The sequence below is a fragment of the Diabrotica virgifera genome, chromosome 9 (genome assembly GCF_917563875.1).
Source record: "Diabrotica virgifera virgifera chromosome 9, PGI_DIABVI_V3a".
Lineage (NCBI taxonomy): Eukaryota > Metazoa > Arthropoda > Insecta > Coleoptera > Chrysomelidae > Diabrotica > Diabrotica virgifera.
In genome coordinates, this window is record NC_065451.1 from 181,702,806 (window position 1) to 181,723,036 (window position 20,231).

Here is a 20,231-nt window from a genome sequence, read left to right on the forward strand (position 1 = left end):
TCAAAACTGTTATATTATTTTATGGTATTATTATCTTGTTTTTTGGGATATATTGAAAATAATAATACCTATCTTTAAGGCATTAATGTGGAAAGAGTTACGACCACATAGAACGTATTGCCATAAATAGATATTACACATATAGGTAAGGCTTCTGACATAGAACCTATTGCAAATGATGTGGTCTAAGTTAAAATAAACCCAAAGATTAAAAGAGAAAGGGAAATAAGTAAGTAGAATTAATCTTTACTTATTACAAAACATGTGCAAATAAAAAACTAAGTTTAGCTGTTGGTAATATTAACATAAACTATGCAAACAGGTAGATGAATTTAGGCATCGATGTGGTTATTATAGAAATGGTGATCTTCTTCACGTGCCATACTAAAATGGCGATCACCATCGCGAAGGCTTCTCGATCTTCTGCAATATGGAATAGTTGTCCTGTATTTGACATCTTTAGTCCATTCACGAATGTTTTTTAATCGAGAAACTTGTTTTCTTCCTATGGTGATGATTACCTGGTATAGTCGGTTAGCTAAACTCAGACACAACTGGCTAGTGATTTTAGTCGGAAATTTTTTTATTTTTGGCCAATTTTGACAAAATTGGCAAAATTACTAACTATTTAGTAATTATTAACTATTTAGTAATAACTTTTTTGCCAATTTTACCAAATTGGCAAAATTACTTACTAAAATCACTGGCCAGTTGTGTCTGAGTTTAGCGAACCGACTATATTAATGATTTCATTTATTGTAAATAAACAAATTTTAATGTTTCTATGGGTAGCAATTTATGCTTGAATATAAATATGAGTGTTTTATTTGGTAAGATGTTCAATTGCATGGGTCTTCTAGGCACATCTGAACATTCCATGCTAAAATCAGTTTTATATTATTTTATTATACGTTCCGCTGGATCATAGTGACGTCCCACGAGATCACTAACGCATAGATCACTTTTTTTATTTCCAGGACTCAAATATTCTGCGAAACTCTGCAGTACAGTGATTCAACTTTTGGCAAGCTATTGAGAAATTCTGTTACCCCTTTTCCTTTTTTCTTCTACTTACTTTTGGTTTTATGCTGGTTTGTTTATATTTCCGTCGCAGTTTTTCTGAAAGCCCAAGTACGATTCACTCTTAAGCCTAGATAAAGCATTTTTTGCACGTTTCCACTTAGTTGGATCACCCTTCCCTCTCCTTAGACGTTTTTTTCTGACGGCCATTGCTAGTTGCAACTACAAATAAATCACCAGTAACAGGATCCAACTCTTCTTTAGTAGAGCTATAATCCGATAGAGCGGAATGCAGGCTAATATCATCAGGAGTATTCTGAGCCAGCTAGGTTCGGGATCACTCTATACACTTTCGTCAGATAAATCTTAAGATCTGAATTTTGTTTTCAGTTCTCAGGTGTTCTCATCTAGGATTGCCTGCTGATGTTAGAATCTAGAGCCAAACTAACCAATTTCCTAGCTCGATTCATATTTGACATTATACGCAGGTACCTTTCAATATTTATCAGCGCTAGCTACACTCTCAACACTATCTTTAACCAAAATACGTTGTCACATAGAACATATTGCAGTCAGTCAAGCCGCCCGGCCGACTTATAACGTTTTGCAATAGCTTTAAAATCTAGTTTGTAATCGGATATTTACATGGGACGTATTGCAGGAGCATAGTCAAGGTCATAATAACACTGTTGGTTAGATAAACCAAATAACCGAAATTTTTGACATAGGACGTATTGCCGTATCACCGACGATATAGTGTAAGGTGCAGAAAGGAGTATCAAGAACTTTCCAGACACAAATAGGACTTCGAGAGGGAGATAGCCTATCGTGGCCTTTTATTCAACATTGCCCTAGAGAAAGTTATTAGAAAATCTGGAATAACAACAAGAGGAACCATTATTAATAGGAGTGTACAAATAAATACTAGGTCATCCGGATGACATCGATATCATAGCAAGAAGAAAGGCAGACCTGGTCCAATCGGTTACGGCATTAGAATCAACAGTAAAAAGAATGAGGCTACATGTTAATACTAGTAAAAAGTATACGAAGGTGACAAACAGTAAGCACGTAGAAATACCCAAAAATCCAACAGTTGGAACATATACTTTCGAAGGAGTAAGAGTTCATATATCTATATCTAGGCTTACAAATCAACCAAAGTAACACAATAACTTCAAAAATCAACAAACATAATATATGTAGCAAATAGAGCATATCCACTATGGAATAAAGAAACTTTTAACATCGAACATAGTCACAAAATGAACGAAAATACTGATATACAGAATTCTTATTAAACCAGTCCTCACTTAAGCGCCAAAAACGTAGACGATGACAAAAAGCGATGAAGAACGTTTAGGCTGTATTAAACTGTAAAATCTTCATTATAAAGGCGTTATAGACGCTACAATTTTGAGCGGTACCGCCTTGTATTGGTAGGTGAACCTAGTATTGGTAGGTGCATCAAAATAAACCAGGCTGCGGTGGCTAGGCCACTTAGAGAGAATGAACGAGATAGAGCGGTCAAAACACATTTACAGCCCTGAGTAAAATAAATTATATTTTGGGCTAATTTAACGAAATACAACTCTTTAAAATTTAATTTTTTCCTCTTATAACATAAGATAAACGAATAATTATGTTCAAGACTGATATATTTGGTTTATCAACCTCATGATTTATTTGAATACCTTACCTGTGCAGGACTTTTTCCTAACTTTGTTGCTATTTTGTTAATTTCTTTGTCATTTAACAAATCTGGATTATTACTACCTCCTAGTGAAGAGTAAGCCTGTAATAGAATGCCTTCTTTTCTTAGCAAATCTAACAGTTCAGGTTGATGATAATATGGGTGCCACTCTACCTACAACATAAAATAATAAGCACAAACATTAAATAAACTCTTAAAAACTATATGTAAATATAAGGTAGAATTGGAATAGAATAATAAGGTAACTATGGTTGCCTTATTATCATAGGCATAACTAAATAATTGTTTCAAGAGAAGTATAGAAAATCATACTAGACAAAGGCGAGCGTTTCTCCTAAATATTTTACTTTTGTTTTGTGTGTGTCCAATAAAATGATAGAATTGAAATAGAACATTAGAATTATTACAAAACGTATTCGAATTAGCAAAAATATAAGTCCTAGAAAAGAAGACTGGGAATTCTCTGTAAAAAACATCAAATAGAAAAAATACAAGGTGGGCCAAAAAATAACTTTGCTTCATTTAAATCTCCAGGGAAGAATAGAATATGTCCTACTAGTATAAGATCCGAATATAGGTCGACCTGCACCCATTTGCTTTCCGGATAAAACATTTTTTTTATTAAATTTTATACATTGGAAATATTTCCTGCATGGGCTGCCGATCAAAATCGTGTCATAGATATCCGTAAAGCGGGGGCGTAGGGTTTGAAATCAACATTTCAAGCAATTTTTTTTTAAAAGTATGGCAGAATTAATTTATTTTTAAATTAAATAAGCATATTAAGTACAATTCATAGATTACTCAAACAAAAATTTAAGGAAAATATTGCAAAATAAGCTAACGGTGCCAAATTTTCAAAGACACCTAAAAAAATGGATGTTGCGGCAGACATCAGAACTCATCAGTTAGACAAGGCGAAAACGGCGGGTTCGTTGGAAAAAATATTCTCATGAGATTTTTTGCATAATTACATTCATCATGAGACATCCCAGAATAACGTTCAAGAAGTCGCCCACGCGAAAAGTGGTCCAAATTTTTTTAACAATTTTTTTTTTCAAATTGCAAAAGTCAATATTTTTGGCCCGGACAATTTTGTTGTAGGTTTTTTGTACCATTCTGGATAAAAAAGGTCTCTTGTAATTTTTCTCTAAAGTTGATCGTTTTCGAGTTACAAGCAATTTAAAATTGAAAAAAACGAAAAATGGCGATTTTTAAGACTTAAAGGCTGTATGACACTATGCATTTTCTTGTATCATTTCTAATATCGTTTCTGATATGTCAAAAAAATGTATAGTGTCATACACAGATACAAGAAACGATATCAGAAACGATGCAAGAATTTGTGTCAGGCACAAAGAGCAAAAACGTAAAACCTGCTGGTAAAACTTCTAAATGTCATAATGGCGGCTGAAAATGAGATCATATGATTTATGTCTTGATGAATTTATTTGTGTTTTGTAGGTATTATTTATAAATATTTTATTGATACTTAATATACCGTTTGGTATGGACTACTGTTCTACTAATAACCATATAATATTTAGAATAACTTTGGGTTTCATATTGCATAATTTTTTAATAGAGGAAAATACAATAGTTCCAATTTGGATCAAACTGAAGATAATTATAATGCAAATATTTTAGCACAAATATCAAAACAAAATAAAAAACACAAATAATCAACAGTCAACGTAAAAATTCTAGTTATTATAACATTAAAATATTTGTTTTTAAAAGTTTATAAATTTTATAAAATCCTTAAAATCAGCTGTAGACGCAGTACTACCATACCAATGTAACGTGACAGGGCGACAAACAAAATTTCGACCAATCACGTGCCGAATTTCATACAGTTTTCGATACAAGAACTTGCATAGTGTCATACAGGGCACAAATGTACGTACAAGAAATGATACAAGAAAATGTATACAAGAAACGATATCAGAAACGATATTAGAAATGATACAAGAAAATGCATAGTGTCATACAGCCTTAATAACTCGGTTAAAAGTTATTATTATGAAAGTCAGAAAGTGACTAAGTCATAGTTTAATGCCCCCCCCCCTACAAGATCCTGAAGAAATTTTTGTCATTATTTTATTACTAAGCTGTTATTTTTAAGTAATAATAGTGAGCGCCATGCACGTGGTAGGCGGCCGTAAATGTGAGTGCAAGTAAGATGCACAATTGGACTGCCGGAGTGGCATCTCTCTCGCACTCACCATTTACGGCACGCTAACACGTGCATGTCGCTCAATATTATTACTTAAAAATAACAGCTTAGTAATAAAATTATGACAAAAATTTCTTCGGGATCTTGTAGGGGGGCATTAAACTTTGGTTTAGTCACTTTCTGACTTTCATAATAATAACTTTTAACCGAGTTATTAAGAGGCCTGTGTACCAGCCATAAAAATGAGTAAACGGGGCATAAAAATGAAGGAAAACGGCTTAACTGAAATAAATAAAATTTTGGGTTTTGCTTCAAAAAAAAAAGGCTTTTTATCGCTCTGTTTTTATATTTTTGAAAAACCAAAATTTTTTTTTGTTAATTTGAAAATGATACGTTTATTTAAAAAAATGCAGCAGTGCGGCGTTTAATATGATTTTTCTTAATATATGAACTAATAATGTATTCAATAAAAATGAATGTAAGTCCTACATTCCATGCTTCAAAATTTTCAAAAAAATAATGACCAAATCAGAAGACGCTCGAACTTTCCAGCGGATCTGACAACGTCGATGTGAGGGAGTCGCCGTTAGCGGCACTGTCTGGCTAATGTTTTTGATGTTAGAAAAGGATATTGCAGTTTGATTATAATTATCGTCTGGCGCGTGCCACCAAATTACGTTCGTCGATTACAGAGTTGGCTGTCGGGATTTTTAGTTTTTTCGTATATTGTGTTAGTTGTTGTGTTCTTTTTAATTATATTAATTAATAATTTTCTGTTGTTCATTGTGTGAGACTAAGTGTAAAAAGTAGTGTGAAAAACAGTTTTAATTATAGTTTGCTTTACAAACGAAGACCATGGGTCGCGTAAGAAGAGACGAGAGAAACAAAAAGAATAAACGATTATGTGTATCGACGGTTAGAAAAAGTGTACGAAAAAGATGCAAGGCGATAGCTAGGTAAGTTGTAATAACTTTATCATCTCGAACTTTATTGTTGATGTAATAAAACGTAGCAAGAACGTATTTGTTATTTATGGCACCTGTACACTAATTATAAAAAGTTAAATTAATTATAATAATAATGAAACATTATAATTAGCTATTTCTTGAAAGGCAACTTAAAATTGAATGAAATTTTTAGATTAAGAAAATCAGAAAAATTGGCTGATTCTTCTAATTGCCATAGCACTAACATAACACCAGCATTGGATTCAGGGAATTCTCCTAGTACATCTGAAATGTAAGTATAAATAATAATGATAAGGGATAAATATGTAATTATAGTAGTTTTTTTAAATAACATATGTAATATACGATCGTATACGTAATTATAACGAAAGATTGCGACCGATTTTATTTGATAAATTATATAGGTTGTTCCACAATCATACGAATAGTATAGAACGTAGCAGTTGAATAATCAACTCGAATAGAAAAATGAGTTGGTAGTAATACTTTAGAAAAAAATAGGTATTTTTATAGTGAATAATATTGATTAGTGTTAAAAAATACTACCGAAGATAACATAAAAACTCCATGAGAAACATATGTCATCTATATCTTAAAAAGTGTATGTAAATAAGATTAACTAGACTTTTGACAAAAAACAAGTAAAAATTATAACCAAAAAAACAACTAAAAATATGTCAAACAAACGACAATTGTAAAATTTATTTTGCAAAAAGATGATATTTTAAGACGAATTTTATAATTTTTTTAGTATTTTCAATTTTTAACTTTCTATATATTTTTACCATTCTATAACTTTATTACTTGAAAACGAACGTAGGTTACATAGAACATTTACAAAACTGTGGTTTTAATACCTACGTAAAATGGAAAAGCATCAGATAGCATAAATCGTTTTAAATATTTTTTAATTGTATCGTCTTCTTTTTATGAATTGAAATTGGAAACGAACTAAACTTTAACTTTCTCACAATTTTTTTTATAAGTAAATAGGCACTGTGATCGGTAAAAATGTATAGCTTGTAAATGAGCACACTAATAGATTTTATGATCAATACGAATACTTTTTAGAGCTAACAAAGAAAATATGGACTGTGAAACCTATTCCACTAGTGACGCAATTTTTCAGGAGTAAGTGAAATTATTTAGAATAATAATATAATTAACTTAATTGTATTTAAACTGCAGGGTAACAATGTACGAAACTTGTTCATTGTGACTCTAATTTATCTGCCACACGTTTATTTAGACTTGATTTTAGGAAAACATTCGGTCAAGGAAGACGCTTAATTAATATCGAATATTTTTTTGAGCATATTTTAAATGGAGAAAAACATAAGCCATTTGATTGTTCAATTATCGATATGAAGCTGGTTGGCGAAAAAAGAACTGGCCTTTTCTCTGAATTTTACCTAAAATGCCAAATGTGCAACTGCCTAAAAACAATCACATCAGATAAAAAGTCTGAAAATAAGGTAAATATTAATTCATCCATTGTGTTGGGATCCATATCTACTGGTATTGGATATTCTCAGACATCTGAACTGGCTGCAACTCTAGACCTACCATTCATGACGTTAAAGACTTATAACAACTATCACGAACAAGTTGCAGAGTTTATTAGGGCATCAGCATGGCAAACGATGGAACTGGCAGCCGCAGAAGAAATAAAAATGGCTAAAGATGCTGGGAACGTTGACGAAAACGGCATTCCATGCATAACCGTTGTTACAGATGGAGCCTGGAGTAAAAGGTCGTATAACGTTAATTACGATGCCATGTCCGGAGTCGTAAGTAATAAGTTGTAATAAAACAGCTGCAATCTATATAACATTATTTCATACTGTTGCATTGTTAATTATTGTTTTAGGCTTGTATTATTGGATACAATACGGGTAAACTATTATTTCTTGGAGTCAGAAATAAATATTGCTCCATTTGTTCATGGCATGAGAGCAAAGAACAAGAAACTCCAACACATAGATGCTTTAAAAATTGGACGGGCAGTTCAACAGCTATGGAAACAGATATCATAGCAGAGGGTTTCAGAAATAGCCTTAATCAATATGGTATAAAATATTATAAAATGGTTGGTGATGGTGATTCCTCTGTATATAGGAAACTGTTAGAAATAAGACCATATGGAAATTGCTTGGTGCAGAAAATTGAATGCAAAAATCATATTTTAAGAAATTTTGCCAAAAAAATACGAGAAATCAGCAGTAAGTTTTAAAATATTGTGAAATTATTAATGAAACTAATATTGTTTTTGATTTTAGGCAAGAAGAGAAGTAATTCTCAAAATAAACCTGTGCCAATAACTCTAAGAAAATGTGTTCTGTCTAGGTTTATGCGCCTCAGAAGTGCGATCACGAAAGCAACAACCTACCGAATCGGAGAAAACACAAGTTTAGAAGAAAAAGTTCAGTTGCTCCGAAATGATATAAATAATGCGCCCAGTCATGTTTTTGGAGAGCACAACCTTTGTAAAACTATAAAATATTTTAAATGCGAGGGTCAAGATACAAATATAATACCCGTTATGAAAGAATGTGGTATCTATGAAGACGTAATGAGTGCCCTTCAAAGAGTTATTGACAATGCAAGTAGTCTTATTATGAACATGGACAATAACTTGGCAGAGCACTATAACAGCGTTGTGTGTAAATTCATTGGGGGTAAAAGAATAAATTTTTCATTAAGAGGGTCATATCAGACGAGGTGCGAAGCGGCAGCACTATCGTTCAATTCGGGTGGTGAATACCATCGAATGATAAATAAAACAATGTTTGGCAATAGTCCAAAAGGCTTTTATAAAAAATTTTATTTAAAAAAGAAAAAAGAGCACGCCAAAATTAAAGCTAGAAGAACTTTGTTTCCAAAAAAAAAGAAATCGGCTAAACAAAACCTGCCAGATCAGGATTACGGCCCCAATGCCAACTATCTGCCCTTAAATCCAAATAGCGACGAGTATAAACAGAAGGCACAAGATTTTATAACATCTCTCGCAAAAACGCCCGGCGAAATAAAAAAAATTGAGAGAAATACGTTGGGGCAAAAGTCTAATCCTCAATGGATTCAAGAAAGATTGGTAAGGCTTACAGCTTCGAATTTTGGGCAAATTTGCAAAATGAGATCCACTACTTCGCCTATTAATACAATTAAAAATTTACTGTATGGAAACTTTTTTGGCAATAAGGCTACTCGGTATGGAAATGAAAACGAATCAAAGGCTTTGTTGGAATTTGAAAAAAAATTCAATCTAAAAGTTAACGAGAGTGGTTTCCATATCGATCAGCAATATCCATTTTTGGGTGCAAGTCCAGATGGTCTCATAGGGGACCAAGCCCTTATTGAAATTAAATGCCCTCTATCTATCAAGGAACACACACCTACAGATGGAATTATCTCAAAAAAAATATCTTTTGCTGAACTAATAAACGGCGAACTTCATTTGAAGCGTAACCATAATTACTATTTTCAAATTCAGGGGCAATTGGCCATTACAGACCGGCAATTTGGATATTTTTTGATATGGAGTCCTCACGGTATCCTTGTAGAAAAGGTATAGTTTTTAATATAATCATTTTAGGAGTTATTATTAACATATTTCGGATATGACTAATAACAATATATTAATTTTTATAATATTTCAATTTTTTGTTTGTTATAGATCACTCGAGATGACCTATTTTGGAAAGAAACAATGTTACCAAAGTTAAAGATATTTTATAACAATTGTTTATTACCAGAGTTATTAGATCCGCTACATCCAAAGGGGATACCGATAAGGGATAAAGTCGTAACACCGTCATTTATTTAGGTTTCATTATATTACTATGTTTTAAACGTTAGACTGACTACGTCCATCAGTAAAATTGTAATCGTACAAAAAGTCACTATCATCAACTGTAAGTTTTTTGTATAAACTTTTGAAAATGTTTTCACCTGAAAATCGAAATATCAATATGTTTTTAGTATTAAGTTTACAAAAATATATAGTTTTCACCAACCATTAGTAGGTACTTAACTATTTTGAATTCCAAATTCCATTCTAATAATACAAAAATATATAGTTTTAAGTAACTGTTAGTAAGAACTTATAGGTATACCGTGTTAATTAAAATTTTGATATCCTGGTGACTGATAAAAAATGTAGACATCTAAATATATTATATTATATTTAAATTAACATTTATTGATGAATCAACACTGTAAGTGTTTTGTAAAAATCATAGCCGTGAAAATATTTCGGTTCAAAAAATCTTGGGGATTCGACTAACTATCTTTTTTATAGTATTAAAAATTTTATTTTTTAAAAACTCAAAGTTTAAATTTTCTTGCTTTACATTACAAATATCACATATATTTATTACCTAAAAAGAAAAATTAGACAGTCAATACAAGTTTTTATAAAAGCTCCAGTGGCGTAGCTAGCCCCACGGGGGCCCCATATCAAAGTTTGTCGCGAGGCCCCTTTCCCCCGCGACAAAAGAAGCAAAAACGCTTGTATAGAATCGAATAGAAATATGCTTTATTGTCACTGAAAATTTTACAATTTTATGGACAAAGCTTACAAAAAGTCGGAAAAAAAAACAAAAACAAATACAGTTTACCGAAATTACATAAATCGTCAATGTTAGTACAAAATAAAAGATAATGAAATAAAACAAAACACCCAAATATAGATAATAATAATAAACCTAATAAATTTTAATTAACCAAAGTAGAAAAATAGATTTGAATTGTCGAGACTCATTGTTTGAAAACAGATTCAGCTTTTTTAATCCAAGGATGAATGGGCATTGCAAATGAGCTTAAACAAAGAAGCTCTGTTCTTATGGTATAACGGCGAGCGACAGGCAAATACACTTCTCCAAGAAATTAACGTATGTACCATCTAAAAATTGGTCATTTTTGATGTCTCGAATTTCCTGAACCTGTTGTATGATTTAAGTGATTTTTTAATGTGTTATAGCCTTATTCTTTAACAATGTCATTGTAATAATATTGTTGCTAGACAGATAAATTTTCATTATATACCGGGTATGCCAATCAAACTGTGATTTTTTCTCTCACAAAGTTCGCGTTACCCTGTGGAATATTTTAGCATTTGTAAAATGCTAAAATTAAAACCCGACCACATAATTATAGTCTAGTGTCGTAAAATAAAATTACACTACATGTAAATCAAAATGTAAATTCGTACAGGTTGGAACAAATTTTTTATCAAAGTTTAGGTGAGTACAAAAGATATTTTCAAGAAAGTATCCAAATCGTGTAAGGGGATCATTGTTTAAATAATTAAAAAGGGGTCATTTTTGCACCATATTTACTTTTTAACTGCTAAGGCAATTCACGTTTTAATGAAGGTGTTTAGAATATTTTTCTGCAAAGCTGAAGGGTAAGTCTTTCACCTAAAACTTACTAAATTTTGACTCCCTATTTATTTAAAGAATTGTATTATAAAACTTAAACAAATTTGCAAAAAATAGTATTTGTGATTTAAATAAGCACTATAGAATATTTGGTTTTATAGGAGAAGTTGAGCTATTTTCCAGTATTAAGCAAAAAAAATTGGTCGAAAAATATTTAATAATTTATGAGATATTGAATATGTCACTATATTTTCAGTTGCAAAAACGCGGTTGTTGCCAAAAGAATTTAAACCTGCAAAAGATATCATTATTTTTATTTTTATGTATATTTTCAATAAATGTATTGATAAATTCAAATTTTAATTAAACTCCCCTCTAAAATGGCATTTAAAAATTGTTCTAATTTGTTTATTACTTCTTTTTTAAATACCGTTGCTGGGGTTAAAAAATTCAATATCTCATAAATTGTTAAATATTTTTCGACCAATTTTTTTTTGCTTTATACTGGTAACATGAACTTCTCGTATAAAACAAAACGTTTTATGGTGCATATTTTATTTGTGTTTTAAGTTTTGAATATATTTGTTTAAATAAATAGGGGTCAAATTTAATTTAGTAAATCTTAAATGAAAGCATTATTCTTCAACTTTGTAGAAAAAAAAATCGTATAGACCTTCATAAAAGCGTGAATTACTGCAGAGAAGTGAAAAAAGTAAATATTGTGCAAAAATGACCCCTTTTTAATTATTTAAACAGTGATCCCCTTGAAGAATACAAAAGATATTTTCAAGAAAGTATCCAAATCATAAAATATGATTTGGATACTTTCTTGAAAATATCTTTTGTATTCACCTAAACTTTGATAAAAGGCTGTCCACAATATGTCTGCAACGAATTCTGCAATTATTTAGTCACGTGATTCGCAGAGGTGACGACAGTTTGGAGAAATTAATTGTTTCTGGAAACGTTCCGGGAGAAGATCAAGAGGACGATCACCAACAAGATGGTCCGACCAAATAAAGAATTCAGCTGGAAACTCATTCTGCGAAGTTCTTAGAGCGGCTGAAGATAGAGACCAATGGAGAAACATTGTTAGGAATATTGGAGGAAATCACGATCCCTCAGTAATGGGGAAACGACAAAAGAGAGAGAGAAACTTTGATAAAAATTTAGTTCCAACTTGTATTTAGTACGGAATTACATTTCTGTTGTTTTATTCATTCGCTTTTGGTTCATTCATTTTTATGTTGGATAATAAAAAGTTAGGTACTTTAACAACTTTGTTTTTGGCCTTGTTTTTCGGCAATACAGAGTGTTTTTAAATAAGTATGGCAAACTCTAAGGGGTCATTCTGCATGAAAAAATAATGACAGTTTGCGTTTGCTTTATGAACCTGCTAGTGTGCAAATGCTTCGTCTCCGAGATAGGGTTATTAAAATTTTTCTTACACTCTGACGATTTATTTATTGTCCTAAAACCGGCTAAAATATGCAAGTAAAATTTGGTGTGTTTTAAGAGGTAGTTATTGTGCGTTTTTGATATACAATTAGGAATTTAATATTCATCATTGGCGCGCATACGGTTAATATGACCCATGTGTGCGCCAATGGTAAAACCGGCTAAAATATGCAAGTAAAATTTGGTGTGTTTTAAGAGGTAGTTATGGTGCGTTTTTGATATACAATTAGGAATTTAATATTCATCATTGGCGCGAATACGGTTAATATGACCCATGTGTGCGCCAATGGTAAACATGAAATTCTGTTAAAACCTACCAAATTTCTTTGCATATATCAATCGGTTTTAGAGTAATAAATAAATTATCAGTTTGTAAGAAAAATGTCAACACCCCCTATCTCGGACATACGTTTATAAAGCAAACTGTCATTATTTTTTCATGCAGAATTAGCCCTTAAAGTTTGCCATACTTATTTAAAAACACCCTGTATCGATGAAAAATAAGACTAGTTGTTAAAGTATTACCCAACTTTTTTACTATCCAACATAAGCGAATGAACGAAAAACAGAATGTTAAGAACACATGAGGCTATAGTTGGCAGTATTTTATAAATGCAAGAATATTCCACAGGGTGTGGTGAACTTTGAGAAAAAATTACTGTTTGATTGGTACACCCGGTATACAATGACAATTTACCTATCTAGCAACAATATTATTACAACGATATTGTTCAAAAATACGACTATCACATTTAAAAAAATCCCTTAAATCGGAAAACAGGTTTAGGAAATATGAGACATAAAAAATGACCAATTTTTAAGGTGGTACGTTAATTTCTTGGAGAAATGTAGATATACATAAATACAATTATAGATAAAGAACAGATTATACGAACATACATAATATACCCGAACAATACATACTGTTTCAAATATTCAAAGATAAAGCGATTACAAAAATTGCAATTCGGCATTCTTCAATATACATTATACAATAACTCACACAGCCAACGGAATTGACAATGAGAGATACCTTGAAAATAATAAAGCTCTGTTTTTATGGGGCAGAGAATAGATAATAGATAGATATGATTTATATAGGTATAATATAAAGAATCCACTACACCAAAATGTTGATGTCCAAACAACATACACTGTTTCAAAGCGTTTTAATAGTGAAACAATTGTAGACTATTTAGTTCAATCTTTGTAAATGGAATTTTGTTTGGGGCGATGGGGCCCTTGAATGTCGGGGGCCCCGTATAATTGATACGGCTGATACGGCGGTAGCTACGCCCCTGAAAAGCTCCTATCAAGAAAAAATATAAAAATTTTCCCTAAAAAATACAATTACATTTGGGTATGTATTACAATTTTTGCTTTTTTTTTCAAAGACATTTCACTTATCATACATTATTTTTGATGACAAAATAATGTAGATATTTGTAGGCGAAGAAACTCAAACTACTGGCGTTCAAAATAAACTAATAACACACAAAACAACCTTTATTATATTTTAGTATATTTTTAAGTAACAATTGTATGTGATATTTGTATTTTAATTAAAAAAAAATTAAATTTTGTAATCGCGCATTACGCCGAAACGTACGAAGTCTTTAAAAAATAAAAATGTTAATACTACAAAAAAGAAAAAAAAATCATTTAGCCTAGGATTTTTCAACAAAATTAAAATTTATTTATAAGAAATTTTCACCATTTTACTTTATATTATAATCCTATTCTCACTACACGGCCGGCGGTTTACTCAGTCCGTTTGCAACGAAAATAAAATAAACCCGGTCCTGCTGTGCGAGTCTTCGTACGTTGATCCCCACGTTGCCACATGCTACAATTGCGTTTCAAAGCGATGGCTCGGCGTAAATCTCAAATTCAACCACGCGGTCGACTACATACTCCTCTTAAGCCTTAAAAATCGTCATTTTTCGTTTTTTTTTTCAATTTTAAATTGCTTTTAACTCGAAAACGATCAACTTTAGAGAAAAATTATAAGAGACCTTTTTTATCCAGAATGGTCCAAAAAACCCATAAAAAATTGTCCAAGCCAAAAACATTGATTTTTGCAAATTGATTAAAAAAAATTGTTAAAAAAATTTGGCCCACTTTTCACGTGGGCGACTTCTTGAACCTTATTCTGGGATGTCTCACGAATGGCAAAAAAATCTCATGGGAATATTTTTCCCAACGAACCCGCCGTTTTCGCCTTGTCTAAGTGGATCATATGAAACAATAAGATCAAAAATATTTTATTAATAGATTATGAGTTTGTCGAGAACCAAATGTTGACAATATTAAAGTTTAAAATGTTATTTTATAATTTTTTACAATTAGGGGTAGTTTTCACCCTAAAAAACCAAAAGCGTACAACGGCTCAATATAGAAAATGAACTAGAGGGTGAAATGAGCTTGATCCCAAATTTTTGTACAAATCGATGCTGGACGAAAAAATTGCGAGGTTTTGCCATTTTTTCAGTTTCATTTCCTCGACTAGGCTGTAACGCCACAGAGTAAGTAAAATATTGAAGATATTTGGGGTTTAGATACTGGCTTGTGCTAGCCTGAAAGCAGACATTGTGAATAAATTTAATACAAATTCTGACAAACTTACCAAGTTGGGTTTAAGGTTTAAAAAAACTGGAATAAATAATTAGAAGAAATAGATAGAAATAGGCAAAAGACATAGATATAGGTATAGACAGCTATACATAGGTAGGTTACCTCAAAGCAATGGACCTAAAAGGTTTATAAAAGTTTAATACATTCTCACATATACTATTACTACAGAAAAAATATCTAACTCACCTGGTTCACAGCTGGCTTAATACCGTGGTTTTTGTTTAATAATTCTCTCATATGCTTAACATTATAATTTGAGACTCCGATATTTCTAGTTAAACCATTTTTAACACCTTTTACCATCTGCTGCCAACTTTCATCTCTAAGAACTGTGTTATTCTTGTTTTCACTGTTAATGCCTTGTGCTCCAGGCCAGTGTATCAAGTATAAATCAAGGTATTCACAATCTAGATTCTGCAAGGATCTCTGAAGGGCACTATATGCCTGTTCACCTTGATTACTAGGAGCTGAAAACAAGGAGCATTACTAGAGGCTATTGATGTTAACTAGTTTTTGGAAATAAAGTAAAATGACAACATAAGTACAGTCGGAAAAATGAAAGAATACCCATGAACGATCACATTAATCACTTACTTTGTATTTGCTGTCTTTTTCTATAAATAACAAACGTTTGTTATAGAAAGAGACAGCAAATATAAAATAAGTGATTGATGTGATCGTTCATGGGTATTCTTTCATTTTTCCGAGTGTGTGTATTTTTATATTGAGGTTCTCAGAATGAGTATGGGATTATACTGAACCACAAGAGTAACGTGGCTCATGAAATTTCATAATTTTCTACTATTAGTGTTTTTAAATAATTACCCTGTATAATAATTAAATATTTTTATCAAAAAATAGGCTGATTTTATCCATTGTTTTGTTATTTTAAAGGTGTGAAGTTTGTCATTTTGTATGTCTGAAAGTTTTTGTTAAGGTATCTACCCTTGATAAATCAATTGTTTACTTATATCATTAATGCTTATTAAATTAGTGTTTTTAATAACAAGTTTTAAAGAAAAGTGTTTTTAATAACAAAGAATAGTTTATAATTGTTGTATAACTGTTGCTCTTCATAATGATGGCATTCCATTCTATATATCGAAGAGTTTGGCATTCCACGAAGTAAAATATCCGATGCTTTACAAAAATTTCGAGAAACTGGTTCTTATTTAAGATCTACCCCCTTGTCCTGGAATAAGAGAGATAAAGATTTTCATAAGTATTACAAGATAAATTAATAGATGTAAAATAATATCCAATATTGAACTGGGTCAAGATTGCGTAATATCGACTAACATTTACCTTCATTGTTTATTTAAATATTTAGTGTACGAATCCTTGAGCCACGGGTGCTGAATAAGCAACCCGTGTATTTGTAAAAATAACACACATTGATTGTCAAAAATAATACAATGAGAAATCAGAATAAACTTGGTGTTTGTCGAGGTAAGATGTTTCATTCTCCCTTAACTACTTAACATTGAAAATAACCTGATGTATTACCACCCTTAGCTCCCAGGGTGACAGTAAATACCAGTTATATTAGATGGCGTTCCCATACCACCATATGGCGGTCCAGAAGGTCTTTGTTAAGTAGTTATTGTAATTAGTTAAATGTAAATTTTAAGAAGAAGTTAATTAAGAACTAAGAAGATGAAAAAAAAAGAAATTAGAATAAGGGAAACTTAAGTTAGAAAAAGTAAATCTCAAGTAAAACAATGGGAGCGACGAGAAACTGGAAGAAGAAAAGAAAATTGGGGTAAAGTATCTATCCCCCATAGATATTATGCATTAGCTGATAGATGGAATTTGCGATGCCCACCAGACTAGACATTGGAGACACGTCGACATGGACGAAAAGTGGGAATTCTGGAACCATGGAACCAGCCGGCGCGCGGCGTCAGGAGGACGCACATCCACGAAATGGACAGTGGTGGACAAGGACAAAAGTATGTGATGTGAGTAATTTGACTATATTGTATTTATTGTTTTAACATTTCTCATATTGCATATAGCCTAACATAAGAATTAAATTTTTTAATTGAATACAATTACCTAATATTAAATTAGGTAAAGTTTTCGTATGTTTACTAAGTATAGAAGTATAATATTCAATAAATTTAGATGGTTTTTTGTTTAACTACATTGATAAGTGATAATAAGTTTTATTTTTAATGAAAATAAGATTTTTTGCAATTCTTTTAATAGAATGAATACAACTATTTTATGATACTATGATACGTAAAAATAATGATTTAGTTACCATTTTTTTCTATGAAGGAAAAATATGCTATTTAAAGATTTTTATTTGTGCGAATGTATATTTATATTTACGTATTTTTAAATGTTGACGTTATTTGACCGCGAAAACAAGGGTTAAGAAATACTATGATAAGGAATTTTGCTGACAGAAGATATTTACACGATTTAAACCTACAAATTATATTATTATACACTAGAAAAAGGTGTAGAAACAGTTTTATAATAAAACAAGATACCTATTGAGAGTATAATCGAAGGAATTATTATTTGGAGTATAATAAGAAGAGAAAAGGAAATATTTTTAAGATGTTGGAACAAAATGGAAAATCCAACATAATGGACAAGAATAATTTCGACGGAAATAATATATGAGTTCCCGAATAAACTTAATGATTAAGAAACAAGTTAGACAGAATTTTTATTTACCGATGTTATGACAAAGAAATGAAACCTAGAAAGGAGAAATGTAACAAAGAAACTATGAAATGATGTAAGATTGAAATTATTGAAAATTAATATGATTTTAAATGAATCAATTTTGAAACTACAAAGAGTATTATCCCAGATAGAGAGACTAATCAAGATTCGATTGATTAAAAGCATTCATAAATGCAATCGAAATAAACGATGAATATTTGGACGAAACGAAAATTTAAGGACAAGTTATTAAGATGTTACAAAAAAAATGGAATATTTAATGACAAAAAAAGTTATTGATAAAATAATGAAGTGTCTAAGGAGGCATTATTTTGAAACATATGCATATTATATATAAATATACTTTAAGTTCTTATATTATAAATATATTTAAATATTTTAATGAATAACATAATTGATGTAAGGCTTTATAGCAGATATAACCAGAGAAATAGAGATAAGACTATTTTTTTGTGACGTTATAAAAGTGTCTATTTTAGCGAAGAAAGTGAACTATTAGTAGTTAATTGGTACCAAAAGTTAATTATTAATAATAAGGTTTTTTCAGTTGTATTTTTATGTAAATTAGGTAAATATTTTAATGGGCGCCCAGAACCAGACGTAGTATTAGTATTCAGCGATGGTAGCTGAGCTTTTTGGTGATTTTTTTTAACAGAATATAGTCTATTTTTATCAACACTTTCTTTCGATTTTTTATTGAATTTTGAAGTTTTTTAGATGCCGATAACAGGTTTTTGATTTAAATTTTTTTAATATCGGTCGAATTTTAGTATAGATATGATTTTTTTAAATGTTTTATGATGATGAATTAATGAGATAACTGATTTTTTTTTTAATATATTAGAAGCAAAGCTAATTAAAGACAATTTAGACAATATAAACTAACTCTTGTCAAGAAAAAGGTACAAAATGAAGATCAGAAGATTTTAGCATACCCAGTTTTTGTTTTGAAGTAATCCTATTCTCAACTAAGGGGGAGCACTAGGTTCAGACAGGAATTTAGGGATGCGAGAAGTAGAAAAAGATTTTTTTAAGCGCACAACTATCCATTTTGTCTTTTTGGAACAAACCTTCTCACGACTAAGGACGTGCAAAAGGACCGGAAGCAAATTCAAGGGTATAAAGTTGCGGAAAAATACCCACCAAGTAGGTAAGGGTTAGAAAATGAAGAATTTTTAAAGTAAATGATATACAAATGAATAATTATGAAAAATGATATGAATATGTATGAAGGAAGATATTATATGAAATATGAAGTAAATGATATAAAGAAGAAATATGAATAAGAAGAAGATTTATGTTTAATAGTACACTATGAAGAAAGTACTAAGTATAAAGAAAATAAAGAAAAATATTATTAGTGTGAAGTAGGTACCTGACAAGAGGAAAAAGTAGAAGAAGAAGAAGAAGAAAAAAGAGAGAATTTTTAAAAGAAGAAAATGTAAGAATTTGAGTACATCAAAAGGATTGTCTTATAAAAGTCTAGTAACAGAATAAGAATTAAGAGAGTAAATTAAATTTTAAGAGTTTAAGTTGTAATTTCTTTTTAAATCTTTGAGTTAAAGTAAAGTATAAAATATAATTTGTGAGTGTAGAATTTCGCGAGATATAAAGAAAAGGAATTATGTAAGAATAGACAATATTTTACATTATTGAAGTTTGTTTTGTAAATTATGTATATGTATGTATATTTAGGTTTAATGTTTTCAAGGTAATGTTTGTGTTTTATTGGCGTATAAAAGTGAAAGTGTAAAATAAGCAAGCTTGTACAAATTGTACATAGTTTCATTTTCATTTGGATAGGTCAGTATTAATATGACACAATTTTGACCGAAGTATAAAAAATAGTATTTGTTAGTAAACACACCGTGAAATTATCCTAATACCGATTAAGATTTTTTTTCATTTCGTAAATCAGATAATAAAAAAAAATCTTAAAGAGAGGAAGGATGGTGTCCTGGAATAAGAGAGATAAAGATTTTCATAAGTATTACAAGATAAATTAATAGATGTAAAATAATATCCAATATTGAACTGGGTCAAGATTGTGTAATATCGACTAACATTTACCTTCATTGTTTATTTAAATATTTAGTGTACGAATCCTTGAGCCACGGGTGCTGAATAAGCAACCCGTGTATTTGTAAAAATAACACACATTGATTGTCAAAAATAATACA

At 30.7% G+C, this 20,231-nt stretch overlaps 2 protein-coding genes across 4 annotated transcripts in view; one reads left to right on the forward strand and one right to left on the reverse strand.

Annotated features, from left to right (window-relative positions):
* Nucleotides 1–20,231, reverse strand: part of LOC126891868 (dual specificity protein phosphatase CDC14A-like) — a 68,576-nt gene that overhangs the window by 25,671 nt on the left and 22,674 nt on the right. The window contains exons 4-5 of one of the 3 annotated variants that reach the window (XM_050661199.1): nucleotides 15,535–15,815; nucleotides 2,720–2,887 (exon numbers count right to left, since the gene is read on the reverse strand). In XM_050661199.1, coding sequence (XP_050517156.1) covers nucleotides 2,720–2,887; nucleotides 15,535–15,815 — 449 coding nt within the window. Of the gene's footprint in view, nucleotides 1–2,719; nucleotides 2,888–15,530; nucleotides 15,816–20,231 lie in introns of those variants that run through there. The other 2 variants (XM_050661200.1, XM_050661197.1) reach the window with 2 other exon arrangements.
* On the forward strand, nucleotides 6,853–8,111 carry LOC126891872 (uncharacterized). The gene is made up of 2 exons (XM_050661206.1): nucleotides 6,853–7,668; nucleotides 7,749–8,111. Exons 1-2 carry the CDS (start codon nucleotides 7,243–7,245, stop codon nucleotides 8,109–8,111), a joined length of 789 nt encoding a protein of 262 aa, XP_050517163.1. The 5' UTR covers nucleotides 6,853–7,242.